Genomic DNA, 12,834 nt, shown 5'->3' with positions numbered 1-12,834 from the left:
GGCTTGCTCCGCCCTGCCCGTGGACGGCCTCGCCTCAGCAGCGGAGGTCGATCCGGCCGCAATTCGGACCGGCGGCGGCAAATTCCGGCGTGTGGCGGCTTCTTACGATAGGCGGCGACGGTTTCCGGTGAGTTCCGGGTAGATTCCGGCAAATTCAATGGCGGCGCGTCTGCCCCGACGAGGTTTGACCGGTTTGCGAGTTGAACTGTATACTGGCTTCAAAATTGTACATATAAGGTTATCGCGAATGGATTTTCAGTGCCCTTTAAAAGTTTAACGGCCGAACAATTTTTACAGGATCTGCTAGACGCCGTTTTTTTGACCAAAACTGTGAACACTTTTTTTTACGGGTTTAACCAGTTTAAGGGGTCTGCTAGAGATGATCTGATTTTGGAGAATAGCGGATCCGCAGCAACTTGCGCGACCCCTCCTCCCAGGTGCTTCCTCGCCCCATCGTCGCGAGTCGACCCCGCCTCTGGTCGTCGCCCGTGCTACGGCAAGCCGCCGCCGCCGACCTCCTCTGCTGGTCAGCCGCACTCAGCGCCCTCCTCCTCCCTTCTCTCTCCCTCTCCTCACTAATCTCTCTCCATCTCTCTGTTCCCATGCTGCAAGACGCCATGGCCATGGACCAAAGCTTTGCGGGACCTTCCCTCGCGACTGCCGGCCTTCCTCCCGACCAGATCGACGACGGCGACGACCGGAACTGCCCCGCCGCCGTTCGTTTCAACCTTGCCTAGCCGCACCACGCATCCGACGCGCATCCCCAGCCAGCCCCGCCGCCCCAGGTATGTGTTGGACAATTTTTCTCTGAAGGCATAACTTGTATGCTGCTACGTTGTTTTAACCTTTGGGTAGCATTCTGATGAAGGTGATTTGGTTCTTTCAATCTGTTTGAAGAGCAAGTAGGTGGAGCATAGGAGTAAATAGCATGGTTACTGATTTCAATATTAGCATCTCATATGTGATATCCAATTACTTACGACTAATCTTATTCCTATGTGGTGATTTCTTGTAATGTACAGAACATTTTTCATATATCAAGACCCCTTTGTGGCTTTTGCTTAGTGTTTCTTTGGAATGCCAGTGTCCACTACAGGTGCAATCATTTGTTAGGTAATTATCTGGACCAGTACACACCCAGATTTTGGTTACTAGAATTGTTGCACCGAATCTGGTTTTGTTGGGGCTTATTTTTGCTCTGGAAAATATAGGACATCACACATCTAATTGATTAATTTTGTTCATCATGGTGAAGTGTTACATTAGGAGCATATCTTGGTCGGTTTATCTTTTACAGAAAAACAAAGGAAATGAAAAAAAAGGTTGTAGCGGATGCTAGATTTGCAATGAAGCTTAGAACACATGATTACATGGGAAAATTTTCTATAGGACTCAATCCTATGAATTGAATCAAACGATCAATGTAGAAAAAAATTCGAAGAATTCTAACCCTTAAAAAATCCTATGAAATTCCTTTGAATCAAAGGTGCCCTTCCTCCCGTGGACAAGTGAGCTGCTTGCCGGCGGCTCGCCACGCGCCATGGACCTCCTCCACCAGCCCATGCCGCTAATCACCGGCGGGGAGCCTCCTTTCCATGTCGCCCCGCCAACTGAATAAATAAAAGAGTCAAAAAACAAATAAATAAACTGAGGCGCACGACGCGAAGAGCGAGACCCAATCGCGACCCGCAAACCCGAAAGGAAAGTCCTAACAAAGCCAAAAGCCCTCGACACGGACCAACCCGGCGCGCTCACTGAAGGACAGTCGGCCGTCAAAAAGAAGAGAAAAACTGAAGGACAGTCGAGCCACAGTGATCCGTGCAGATCGGACGGATAGAAAAACGGCCTAAAGCCAAATAAAAAACAGACGTGTGAAAACTAGTAGAAAACGTGACCGCTTTACTGGATATTTCCCGGGTAGCTGCGTGAGCAGCAGTCATCCAAGTGAAACGCGTCCCCTGACCTTGAGTCCTTCACCTAGCTTCCGGGGAGTTTCTGCCAAGAGCGGCCCACCCCCGCGACCACGACCGCAAAGTGGTTTCAACGGCTTGGCCCCAGTGTGGAGACTCTAGAAGGAGCACAGTATATATAAATCAAAGGCAACCACGCCATCATTCCGAGTCTCGCCCTTGGGTGCAGGTCGGCCAAACTCCTAGCTATAGCTATAGGTAGGCTGCTGCCATGTCGATGTGGACTGAGCTCGGCGATGTGGCGACGGTGGCACAGCTTGTCGGCGCAGACGTCGTCGGGCTCATCTCAAGGATCACGCAGGCTGCGGAGACGGCGCGGCAGAACAGGAGGGAGTGCCGGCAGCTCGCGCGTCGGGTGCTCATAATCTCGCGGCTGCTGCCGCTCGTGGAGGACCCGGAGGCGGCGCGGCCGATGGCCGGGCTGGGTGACACGCTGCAGGAAGCCCACGAGCTCCATATGAAATCCATGACTTGACGTTTGCAGAAATCGTCGCTGCCACCGATTATTTCTCCCCTCACACGGAGCTCGAGTCCGGCCACTCTGTGACGATGTACAGGGGAATGCTTCACGATGGGCGACAAGTGGCCGTCAAGCGCATCATGGACCGGCAGTCAAGCTTGTTACAGGAGAACTTGTGCACGGAGCTGGACATCCTACCACGGCTCCAACACAAACACATCGTCCGCCTCCTCGGATCATGCATGACTGCAAGCAAGGACAAGCAACAGAAAAGAAGGCGTCTGCTATCCTGGTGGAGAAAGGAGACGAAAGAGCCGGAGTGGCTGACCGTCTACGAGTACATGGAGAACAGCACGCTCTTCCACCACCTACACCACCTACACCCTGATGAGGGCTCCTCCGAGCTGTCACCCGTGACGGTGTCCTGGAAGACGCGCATCGATGTGCTCCTCGGCGTGTCGCGCGCCATCGAGCACATGCACTGCCATGCCAACCCGCCGATCATCCACAAGGACATCAAGTCGCAAAACATCCTCTTCGACGCCAACTGGGTACCGCATGTGTCGGGCTTTGGCTTGTCCTTGGTCTGTGACAAGGCGATGAGTGAGGAGTTCGGGATGAGAAGCGCCATTACTGGCACATGGGGGTACATCGACCCAGAGTACTTGGCCACTGGTCACGTGAAGCCGGCGAGCGACGTGTATGCGCTGGGCATCATGATGCTCGAGGTTCTGACAGGTAAAAAGGTGACTGTGGTGGACGACCAGGGGGATAATCTACATTTGACAGAGTTCGCAGTCCCCATCATTGAGGCCGGCAATATTAAGGGGTTGTTGGACACTCGACCCGTGCCGGAGCCAACGCACGGGCAGCTCCGGGCGCTGGAGAACGTGGCCCAGACTGCACGATGTTGCGTGAAGGAGAATGGGATGGACCGGCCGGCCATATCGGACATCGTGGCCAACCTCCAGACGACGCTCCAATTGTACCGCGGGGAGGAGCCAAGCTCGGTTCACGAGCCACCAGAACATGCCAGCAGCAGCCTACAGTGGGCAGTCTTCCCGTCCCAGCCGGAGCCGGTACATTACAAACTGATCAAACTCTGTTACATTAATGAATTCAATCGTGTTCATATATTGATGAAGATAGTACTTATTTTGTGGTCTCTTGCTTGATTAGGAGGAGTGTTCGGAGATCACGTTGGCGGAGGATCCTCCAGCCGGTAGCGGCGACGAGAAATGCAAGTCTGATCCGGGCGGCAGCTGCTCCGACTCTATCGACGGCACGCAACACCATAAGATTACTAACTCTATCCAGTCTCTATGTAGTCCACACCCTCTGTTCCCAAATATAAGTCTTTTAGATATTCCACTATATAGATCCTTTTAAAGTATATATATGATCGCTCATTTTGCTCTGCATAAAGTCTACAACAAAATCTCTAAAAGGACTTGTATTTATGAACGGAGGAAGTAATTAGTAATTGACCCTTAGTTATGTTCTCGTCTCGCCACCAAGAACTTTGCCCTTGACACCAGTCGTCAAAGACGTCTGTTAAAAAAAAAGAGGAACACGCATGGGTTGATGGGAACTTTGATGATCTCGTCTGCATCAAAACTGTGGAAGATTTTTAGTTTGCTAACCACATGTGCTGACGTTGGTATTAGAAATGTTATTAATTAGTAAGGGTGTTAAATGTGCTTAGTGCTAAATATGTTTAATGGTAAACACGAAGCCACGTAGACCGTTGATAGATGTGGTTGAACGGGTGAGATTTGTTAGATCTCTACAACTTACCTTTTTTATATGGTATCGATATAGATATAGATAAACATAAGCTACTATTGAGTGAGTTGCTTTGTCTGTGATGTACCACATTGTCGAGAAAGATGGTAATTTTCTCGATTGAAACCAGGGGTAGCTATTCACTTACGCATGTAGGCACCATTCATTCATTTTGTGACCAGATTGATCATCAAAAGCTGTAGGTCCGAAATTACTTGTCGCAGAAATAGATAAAAATGAATGTATTTAGAACTAAAATACATAGATAAGTCTATTTCTTCGACAAGTATTTCCGGACGGAGGGGGTACTAATCGGATCACTCTACTTTATTCTTAGATTTTTCTGATACGAAGTTCATTGGTACGCACGTGGTACTATACTCCCGCGCTCCTTATTATTACATCCATCGCCTGCCTGAAATCCCCACTTCTTACATGGGTTTACTAGCACTGCGAGAAGATGGGTTCGATGGAGCTTAGCTTGACAATAAGCTGGTCTGGTAGGCCTGCCACCCTCGGGCGCGGTACTCTCTCGCGGCACCGGCAGGATCGCTCGCCTCTATGATCCCGCGCCCGACCACGATCACGTCGCCGCCTCGCTCGTTTACGACCTGCAAACGAATAAGGGGTAATGAGCAGCAGGTTGCAGCGAGTCCAGGTGAGAGATCAGTGTCTGTCAGCAGATAAGCAGCAGAGACTTTGCGGTGAAAAAACACAGCCAACCCCCCCTGAGAAATTACTGCTAGGGTGTGTGAAGAAAACAGAGTGCTGGTCACACAAAACTGAAATGGCAAAGGTCAGACTCACCGAATGAGGGGTGTCATACTGCTGACCAGGAGAATCTCCTCCGGCAGCAACATCAACCACGGGATCGACAACGTGGACGAACGCCGGACTCGGCGCCGGAGCTGGCCAGGATGCAGGGTTTACCGACAAGAATCCGACAACGAAATCAGAATGTTGTTCGGCGAACTTCACGGCTGCCGCGGTGTAATCTCCATGAGCAAGGTTGCCAGGTGAGCTCATCTCAGCAACCAAGAGTAGCCCGTTTCCCTTTGGCAAACCCTTGAAGACAATTATGCGTCAGATTTACTGTCTATGGGCCGTTGAGCACTAGTGCACTACTACAACATATCAGCCATTATCAGCTGTAACATTGACACTTTGGCTTCTCAGCTCAGGATTAACTAGTTATAAATTAAGTAATTAGCATAGTATACCTTCAGCTTCAAGCCATCTACAATTCCAGGTCCAGGAACTACATGCGCAGTGACAATATCGGCCCAGTCTGATATGCGGAATGTTCCTCTGAATCAAAAGTAAGAACACTAGTTATATTATGTCATTATATACAGAATAAACAAAGTCAGTAGGTGTTTTATAATCCTCTGCTCTCACCCTTCATATTGCATAGTTACTGTGTTCCCAATGTCAGTGAATTTGCGGTCTTCAAAGATCAAAAAGTTGTGCTCTTCTGCAATCTTCAGAAAACATCAAACAAAAAACAAGCTATGTAAGAACCAAGCAGCCAAAGCCACATTTCTACAGTAGAAAACAAACAGATCTATAGCGAGCAGAATACATAGCCTTGGTATAAAGGTCTATTTTGGACTGTCGAAATGCGAAGAAGGGATTATTATGGGTGTACAGAACTGATGGAAGAAACACACTTTCAGACTGAACAAATGCAGAAGTGAAACATTGCTTGGTAGAACTGTACGAACAAAGGCACTCTGTACTGAACCTACACCTGCTTTATTTTTCTACACCTGATAGGCATGAGCCAACACATGGTTTATTTTCTCCTTTCAGAATGATCCAATATCTGATTACTGAAAAACCAACTCCAACTGAGAATGGCATACTAGTCTACTGAACAATGCTATGCGTACGGATGGGCCTTACGGAATTAAGCTTGCAGGGTGACGTGGGAGAAAGCAAACAGCAAATACCGCATTTCGGCAGTAGAAAAAAGATCGCGAACAGAGTACATTTCCTTGGTATACACGGCTATTTTGCCCAAATGCGAAGAAGGCATTACTGTGGGTGCACGGAACTGATGGAGAAAAGCACACTTCCACATTTTAACAAGTGCAGAAGTGAAACATGCTTCCTGACAGAACAGTATGAAGAGAGATACTCTGTACTGAACTTACACCTGGTTTATATTTCTACACCTGATAGGCATGAAGCATGATTCTACACTTGATTTCTTTTCTTTTTTTCAAAATGATGCAAGATCTGATTACTGACAAACAAACTACTAGTCTACGACCAAACATCAAAATGCGAGGAAAATCATCAATAATAAGGATGGCCGAAAGAAAATAAAGGTTGCATCAGAAGCAGGATGACCATACCGAACGGAGCTTGCCGCCAAAATCTGGTGTAAAATCAGACAGGACATCCACATGGGTTTTCAGCATGCAAATCTCCGGACCAACCTACCATTGGAGAACAAAATCACCAGTACATGTTAAGTTGGGGGGCTAGAAACAGAAATTTAAAGAGAATTTACATGGAAATTAATCAAATGGGGTTCAAAAAATAGCGAAAAGGTCAAAGCTAATCCAGCTTAGTGAAGAACTGTATGAGACTGAGATGACATTGTATTCAGCACCTGTACTGAACCCGCACTGATTTTTTTTTCAGTGGTACTATTTATACTTGCAACATTAGATTCCTCAAAAGTATTTGCAAGAGTACGTGTGAAAGGTATACAATAAGTACAGTACAAAAATTCTGAATTTATTCAGTTCACAACCCCCAAATCTCTGTCTTTGTTTCATGCATGAATTACTGATGCAGTCAATTTGGTCTTGACACATTACAGAATGCTTGATTACCCACGATGAGAAATTACAAGTGCGTAAACAACCTACCTGAGCATCAATAAACAGCAAGCATAAGTTTATTAGTACTGTATGATTTGTTTACCTTGTTGGCTAGCTCAAGGAGTTCCTTTGCTGTTGTAACATCGGCCGCGACGCAGAGGTTGCTCTGCTTGGCCTCCACCACCTCAAGCAGCTTCCTCCCCACCGGGTTCTTGGCCAGACTCGCCCTCTCGGCGAGCGCCGTCCTGGCCGACACCGCCTTGGGCTCCGCCGGCACCAAGACCTTCCTGTTGGCGTCGAGGAAGCGCTTCACCTCGGCGGCCTTCTCCTGGGTGACCTTGCCGTGGCTGACGAGCACGGCGAGCACCTCGGTGAGCGTCATGAGGGAGTGCAGCGTGACCCCGTTCGCCGCCAGGTTCTCCCTCCCGCCCTGCTCGCGGTCGACGACGACGACGGCGTCGGCGACCACGAGCCCCTCGGCGCGGAGCGGCGTGACGATCTCGAGCACGGAGGCGCCGCTGGTGACGAGGTCCTCGACGATGAGCACGGTGTCCCCGGCGCGGAAGGAGCCCTGGGTGCGCATGGCGGGAGGGGCGCCGGCGCCGGTCTCGTGGTAGCGGCGGAGGATCATGGGGATGCTGCGGGCGACGGAGAGCACGGAGGCGAAGGGGAGCGCGGTGTAGGGGACGCCGCAGAGGAGGCCGTAGGGGCGCGTGGAGGGGAGGGAGCCGAGGAGGGCGGCGACGTGGGAGAGGAGGCGCGGGTGGGAGACGAGCACGCGCAGGTCGAGGTAGATCGGGGAGGTGATGCCGGACTTGAGCACGAAGGCGCCGAACTTGTACGCCTCCACCGCGTGGAGCTCCAGGATGAGGGCCTCCATGGCGGCGGCGTCCATGGCCGCCGGCGACGACCGGCGAGGCAGGGAGTGTGGTGTGGTGGTGTGGGAGGAGGGAGGAGGAGCAAAGCTCTGGCAATGTGCAGTGTACTAGTACTGTGGGTAGTGTTGACTAAAGCGTGACTTTTCCATATGAGGAGGAGGCGTGCTGGAGGAGGCGTGCTGGAGAAGGCGCCGCCGTCACGTCAGCGTCACCGGGAGCGACGACCCACATCGAAGAAGGTTCTGCCGTTCGCGACGGGCGGGTTCATCGGCTCACAAAGCGGCTTTGTCCGCGATGGTGCTTCTTCGGACCAGGGTATGAAGGTTTGTTCTCTCTTATCTCCGGCGGCGCTGCCGCGGTGGTGGAGATCGGCGGCAGTTGGCAATCTGCACAAGCACCTCCAAGACCGTGATTGTAATTTATCTCATCTCGGGGTGTTTTGTGCAAATGCACTTGTACTTCTGTCCTCTCTTTGTCTTGTCAGGGACTGCGTGTGTTGTAACTTTGACAAATATTAAAACACGTGGTTACCATTTCAAAGAAAAGAATTATCTACGCCAATGACTATGCTCATGTTGTCCTTTACTAGGGTAGTCCGTTAAGTGCCATCACACGACCGCATGCCCACCCAGATGACACCAAACTGGACCAACCGAGAAACATATATCCTCACATCGATGCCAAATTTATCATTTTGTATCACGAGTAACATTTTGAATTTTGATATGAAATTTCATGAAAATATAGACCCATGTTGTTTCAATGTGTTAGATCTTTTTTCAAAAAATAAATATTTTGAAATGTATTACAACAGATATGAGGAGGATATCTTGTGCACTAACACTTGTGATGCTACCAATGCACCAAACTCCCATTAAACATTTTCAAATGTTCAAAAAATTCTGAAATAATTAGCACATTCACACAAGATCAATATATGTTATCATAAAATTTCAAATCAAAACTCAACCCTGAATAGTACACTAGATATCCTCCCCTTGTGTTTGGGAATGTATCGGGTGCACCCATCTTTGTGGAAAACAAATCTGTAAAAAGATTGTAATATTTGGCACACGTGTGACATATAGCTAAAACTACCACACTTTCTTCCTTCCATCTAATTACATGCATGATTGCATTGGGATGAAAGGAAATGCTTTGTATCAGTAGTCTGATTCCATGCCTTGTGTCAGACCTCTCTCCCTTCGTTGGATTTTGGAAAAAGATCCAACGCCTTGCAAGCTGGCTATATAATCCTATCACCTCCACATTATCATGACCACGACTAGCTAGGGTAACCACCATAGCCGCCATCCAGAAATATCATGCCCATCACCGCTGCCGCCGCCGATGGGGATCAAGGACGAGGAACATCTCATTGGCGAGTACGTCAACGGGGAGCAGCTCCTTGTCAATTGGGAGAGCCGGCTAATTTTCCATGATGACATGGCTGTGATCTGCCGAGACGGTGATTCTCAACGGCGTCGTGATCTTGATCCACCAAGATCGACAAGAACGGAAGTGTGCATGGGCCGATGATCATGAGCGAGAGTTTGATGGTCGATCGCTTGGCACGGCCATTGAGATCGATCATCTCAGCATATCGATCTACCACACGGTGTCACTCTCCATAGTGCCGGCAACGACAACCACCTACTTTGGAGTCGTTGCAATTGTCGTCCTCATTCCAATCCCTCTACACCACCGGCTGTTTTCTGAGCCACCACCATATCTCTGATGCCTCCTGCCATAGACACCACCGGTTCCTCGATGTATCATGCCATGCGCCTGAGAGTGTGGATGTCGTTTTCATTGTCACAATTAAATGCAACACCTGCTTCGGCATCATATGTTGCATGTTTTCAACTTACATATAATATGTCACCATGTATCTACGTGATTGATTCGTTCTTTTACAATCATGGTTCAATGCACCAGTAGTACTTTTGTTCAAGCTTCAATAATTATCAAACTACGTTTTCATTGGCTCACAAACGCATAAAATGCATCAATAGCACATTTGACATGTTTCGACCATCATGAAATCGTGCTTTGAAATATAAGCACAAACACTTAATAGCAAAAACTATGAAGCTTGGTTTGTAGTGCCGGAAGCATGTTTATCTTACGATGGAAACAAATATGGAGCACGGATTGTAATGTCGGAAGCATGTTTATCTTACGATGGAAACAAATATGGAATGAAAGGAAGCACATGATTCTAGGGACCCAGAGTAGAAAATCATAAGAAACATGACTATGATGATTAGAGAAAGTTGTGAATATACTGGAAACAAAATTAAATTCGCACTGCTTTAGATAGAAGCACAATTCAGTTGCGTTGGAAGCAGCGCAGACAAATACCAGAAACAAAATAAAATGGAAATCATTGTGCTAAAATAATTAATTAATTTCCTTAAAATCTACAATCATAATTAGTACCAATAAATCAGCAATTGTGTGAGTGATTACTGGAAGCAATCAATGGGTCAAACCCCACATACATGGTTTGTTTCAAATTTGGAACTCTTCCACGTTTTGTGGGTTGCATGCAACCATGCATCATCCACCACTCATTTAGCTTGCATCCAACGGCTTCCCACTAGTCTGATAGATAGGAGTCATCAGTAGTCTGATGCCTAGGGATGAGTTATCCTCCTTCACATGCATTCTTTTCTCTAATTACATGTATGCACTAAAGAACAAAAAAGCTGATGTCATCATAGATTCTTCTTATTTTGAAAATTCAAAATGTTATGTACCTCAAACCGTCGATCCGGTGCCAAAAACATTTTCACATAAAAGATTCGTTGCGGCGAGATCTTCGAAACTAGATCTCATGTTGTTATGTTCCGACGTCTTTTTTTGGTCGAAAGTTACCACGCCCCGGTTACATAAGTTACCACGTATGTGATATGCAATTTACCATGCTATTTTTCACATAAGTTATTGGGGGCATAAATAAGGCTCTCTCTCATCTTCTTCACATGCACATGCATGTATGTACCAGAGAACAAAAAAAATTGATGTCATCTTAAGTTCTTCTTATTCTGAAAATTCAAAATATTCTGTGACTCAAACTATCAATCCGATGCAAAAATCATTTTCACATAAAATATTCATCACGACGAAATCTCCGAAACTAGATCTCATGTTATGTTTCCTTGACTTTTTTGGGGTAAAAAATTACCACCTCTGGGCTACATGAGTTACTACATTTGTGGTATGCTAGTTACCATGCTATTTTCCACATAAGTTGTCGGGGTTATATTTTTCAACAAATTTTCCTCTTGGACGAAAATTTACGTAAGTTATCAGGTATACGATTTGTATATTACCGTGCTATTTTGACATAAGTTACCGGGGTTATGTTTTTCAACAACTTTTTTCTTGGTCAAAATCATTGCAGTGTTTGTATGAAAGTTATCGGGTATGCGGTTTGTATATTACCGTTCTATTTTCAAATAAGTTACCGAGGTATGTTTTTCAACATTTTTTTCCTATGGTCGAAGTTATCGCGGTTTGTGTACGTAAGTTATTGGGTATGCGGCTTGTATATTATCATGTTGTTTTCACATAAATAACTTATCAAATTTACATGATATTTTCTTCCCATGGTCAAATTTACAAGATCTAGTCACAAAATGTGTACGTACCAAAGCGTTGATTCATCAGATCGAATCTTTGCTCTGCAGATACACTTGAGAATATATTCAACAACACTTATTTCTCCCGTTCCTTCATGTACAGTGAGTAGTTCTTGCGAGTTGGAGGACTCGTCGGGGAACCCAAGCTCAAGCAGCACATCACCGGCCGCAGAGAAGAGGAAGACGCGGCCAAAGGGGTCCTCCACGGCGAGTACCTGGTGAGCCCATCACCGTCCTCGTAGGGCTGCAAGGCCTGGGCCACCGCGTGCGCGCCGTCCTCGAGCGCACCACCGTCGCGAAGAGGAACTGCTTGGACACAGTGGCCGGTGTTTGGTCATGACACGCCTTGCAGGGGCGGCCGCCCACTGGCCCCCGTCCGACACCGACTCCGCCATGGCGTCACAGACCCCGCCTGCCGCTCCTGCTTTTGCGGCTACGACGGCGGGGAGAGCCTCGGCCCCATGGATCTGACGAGCATAGCATTAGCATGTACTCTTTTTTTTTAGCCGAATAACCTCCAGCTCTTGCACGGGCGTTGCGAGCGAGTCCCGTCGAACCGTTTCGCTGAACTCACTAGGCGGTGGCATTCTGCGTAAATATGTCGCAACTCTATCTTCCACGTTTTGAGCAATCAGGTGGCGAGATCGCGACCGCACGATCTAAAAATGAACGGCATCAAAACAGTTTGGCCATTTTGCAGAAAAACCCACGTGTGCCAGATACATATTTCGTAAAATAAAAAATCGGCCCAAATAGGGCAAATGCATCAAGCGAGAATGGACCAGGCAAACACACTGAACGCGCCTGCGACGACACGTAGCGCTAGCCCCGTTGTTACAAGACACCAATCTTGAAGTACACATTACGGTTAGGAGATTAGATGAGACTTAGATAATCTGTAAAGAAAAGAGCAGAAAGAAAACTTCCACGAAAAACTCAACCCTAGCCGCCTCTCACCCAATTAAATCGATCGATCGATCTTGGCCTGCTCGTCTCATGGGGCTGCGCTACTTGGTCACAAGGATGCGGAGCCCAGCCGCTGCTGCTCTCCGGCTGCCATCGGTGTACTGCGGGTCGACGGCCGCACGCCCTCGGCCCTTCTCTGCAAGTACCAGTCAGGTGTGTCCAATTATTGATATCCACCAAACACGTAATTTGTAGGAAGGAATGTTACCACCAAGAACGTAAACAAACCAAACATGCTCGTGAGAAAATTCAGCAGCACCTCCTTTGTACGGTCGGACATCCACGACAGGCAAA

The 12,834-nt window shown here is 47.8% G+C and overlaps 2 protein-coding genes across 2 annotated transcripts; one reads left to right on the top strand and one right to left on the bottom strand.

Moving 5' to 3' along the window:
• Positions 1-2,181: 2,181 nt before the first annotated feature.
• LOC119273130 (putative serine/threonine-protein kinase-like protein CCR3) lies at positions 2,182-3,819 on the top strand. The gene is made up of 3 exons (XM_037554409.1): positions 2,182-2,320; positions 2,410-3,509; positions 3,616-3,819. Exons 1-3 carry the CDS (start codon positions 2,182-2,184, stop codon positions 3,817-3,819), a joined length of 1,443 nt encoding a protein of 480 aa, XP_037410306.1.
• A 531-nt stretch (positions 3,820-4,350) lies between these two features.
• Positions 4,351-8,057, bottom strand: LOC119270508 (uridine 5'-monophosphate synthase-like). Its single transcript, XM_037552510.1, has 6 exons — positions 7,153-8,057; positions 6,576-6,659; positions 5,614-5,696; positions 5,436-5,523; positions 5,023-5,280; positions 4,351-4,826 (listed from the first exon to the last, which is right to left on the bottom strand). The coding sequence occupies exons 1-6, from the start codon at positions 7,942-7,944 to the stop codon at positions 4,692-4,694; spliced, it is 1,440 nt and encodes a 479-aa protein (XP_037408407.1). The 5' UTR covers positions 7,945-8,057; the 3' UTR covers positions 4,351-4,691.
• Between the last annotated feature and the right edge of the window lie 4,777 nt (positions 8,058-12,834).

The sequence above is a fragment of the Triticum dicoccoides genome, chromosome 3A, assembly GCF_002162155.2.
Source record: "Triticum dicoccoides isolate Atlit2015 ecotype Zavitan chromosome 3A, WEW_v2.0, whole genome shotgun sequence".
NCBI classification, from domain to species: domain Eukaryota; kingdom Viridiplantae; phylum Streptophyta; class Magnoliopsida; order Poales; family Poaceae; genus Triticum; species Triticum dicoccoides.
The sequence above is the reverse complement of the archived record's forward strand: the minus strand, read 5'-3'. Positions and strand labels throughout refer to the sequence as shown.

Coding starts and splice junctions, on each gene's coding strand:
- LOC119273130 (XM_037554409.1), top strand. CDS start 2,182: ATGTCGATGTGGACTGAGCTCGGCGATGTGGCGACGGTGGCACAGCTT. Junction 2,321..2,409: donor GGAGTGCCGGCAGCTCGCGC/GTCGGGTGCTCA, acceptor GACACGCTGCAG/GAAGCCCACGAGCTCCATAT. Junction 3,510..3,615: donor TCCCGTCCCAGCCGGAGCCG/GTACATTACAAA, acceptor GATTAGGAGGAG/TGTTCGGAGATCACGTTGGC.
- LOC119270508 (XM_037552510.1), bottom strand. CDS start 7,944: ATGGACGCCGCCGCCATGGAGGCCCTCATCCTGGAGCTCCACGCGGTG. Junction 5,697..6,575: donor TTGGCGGCAAGCTCCGTTCG/GTATGGTCATCC, acceptor TGTTTTCTGAAG/ATTGCAGAAGAGCACAACTT. Junction 5,524..5,613: donor GTAACTATGCAATATGAAGG/GTGAGAGCAGAG, acceptor CTTTTGATTCAG/AGGAACATTCCGCATATCAG.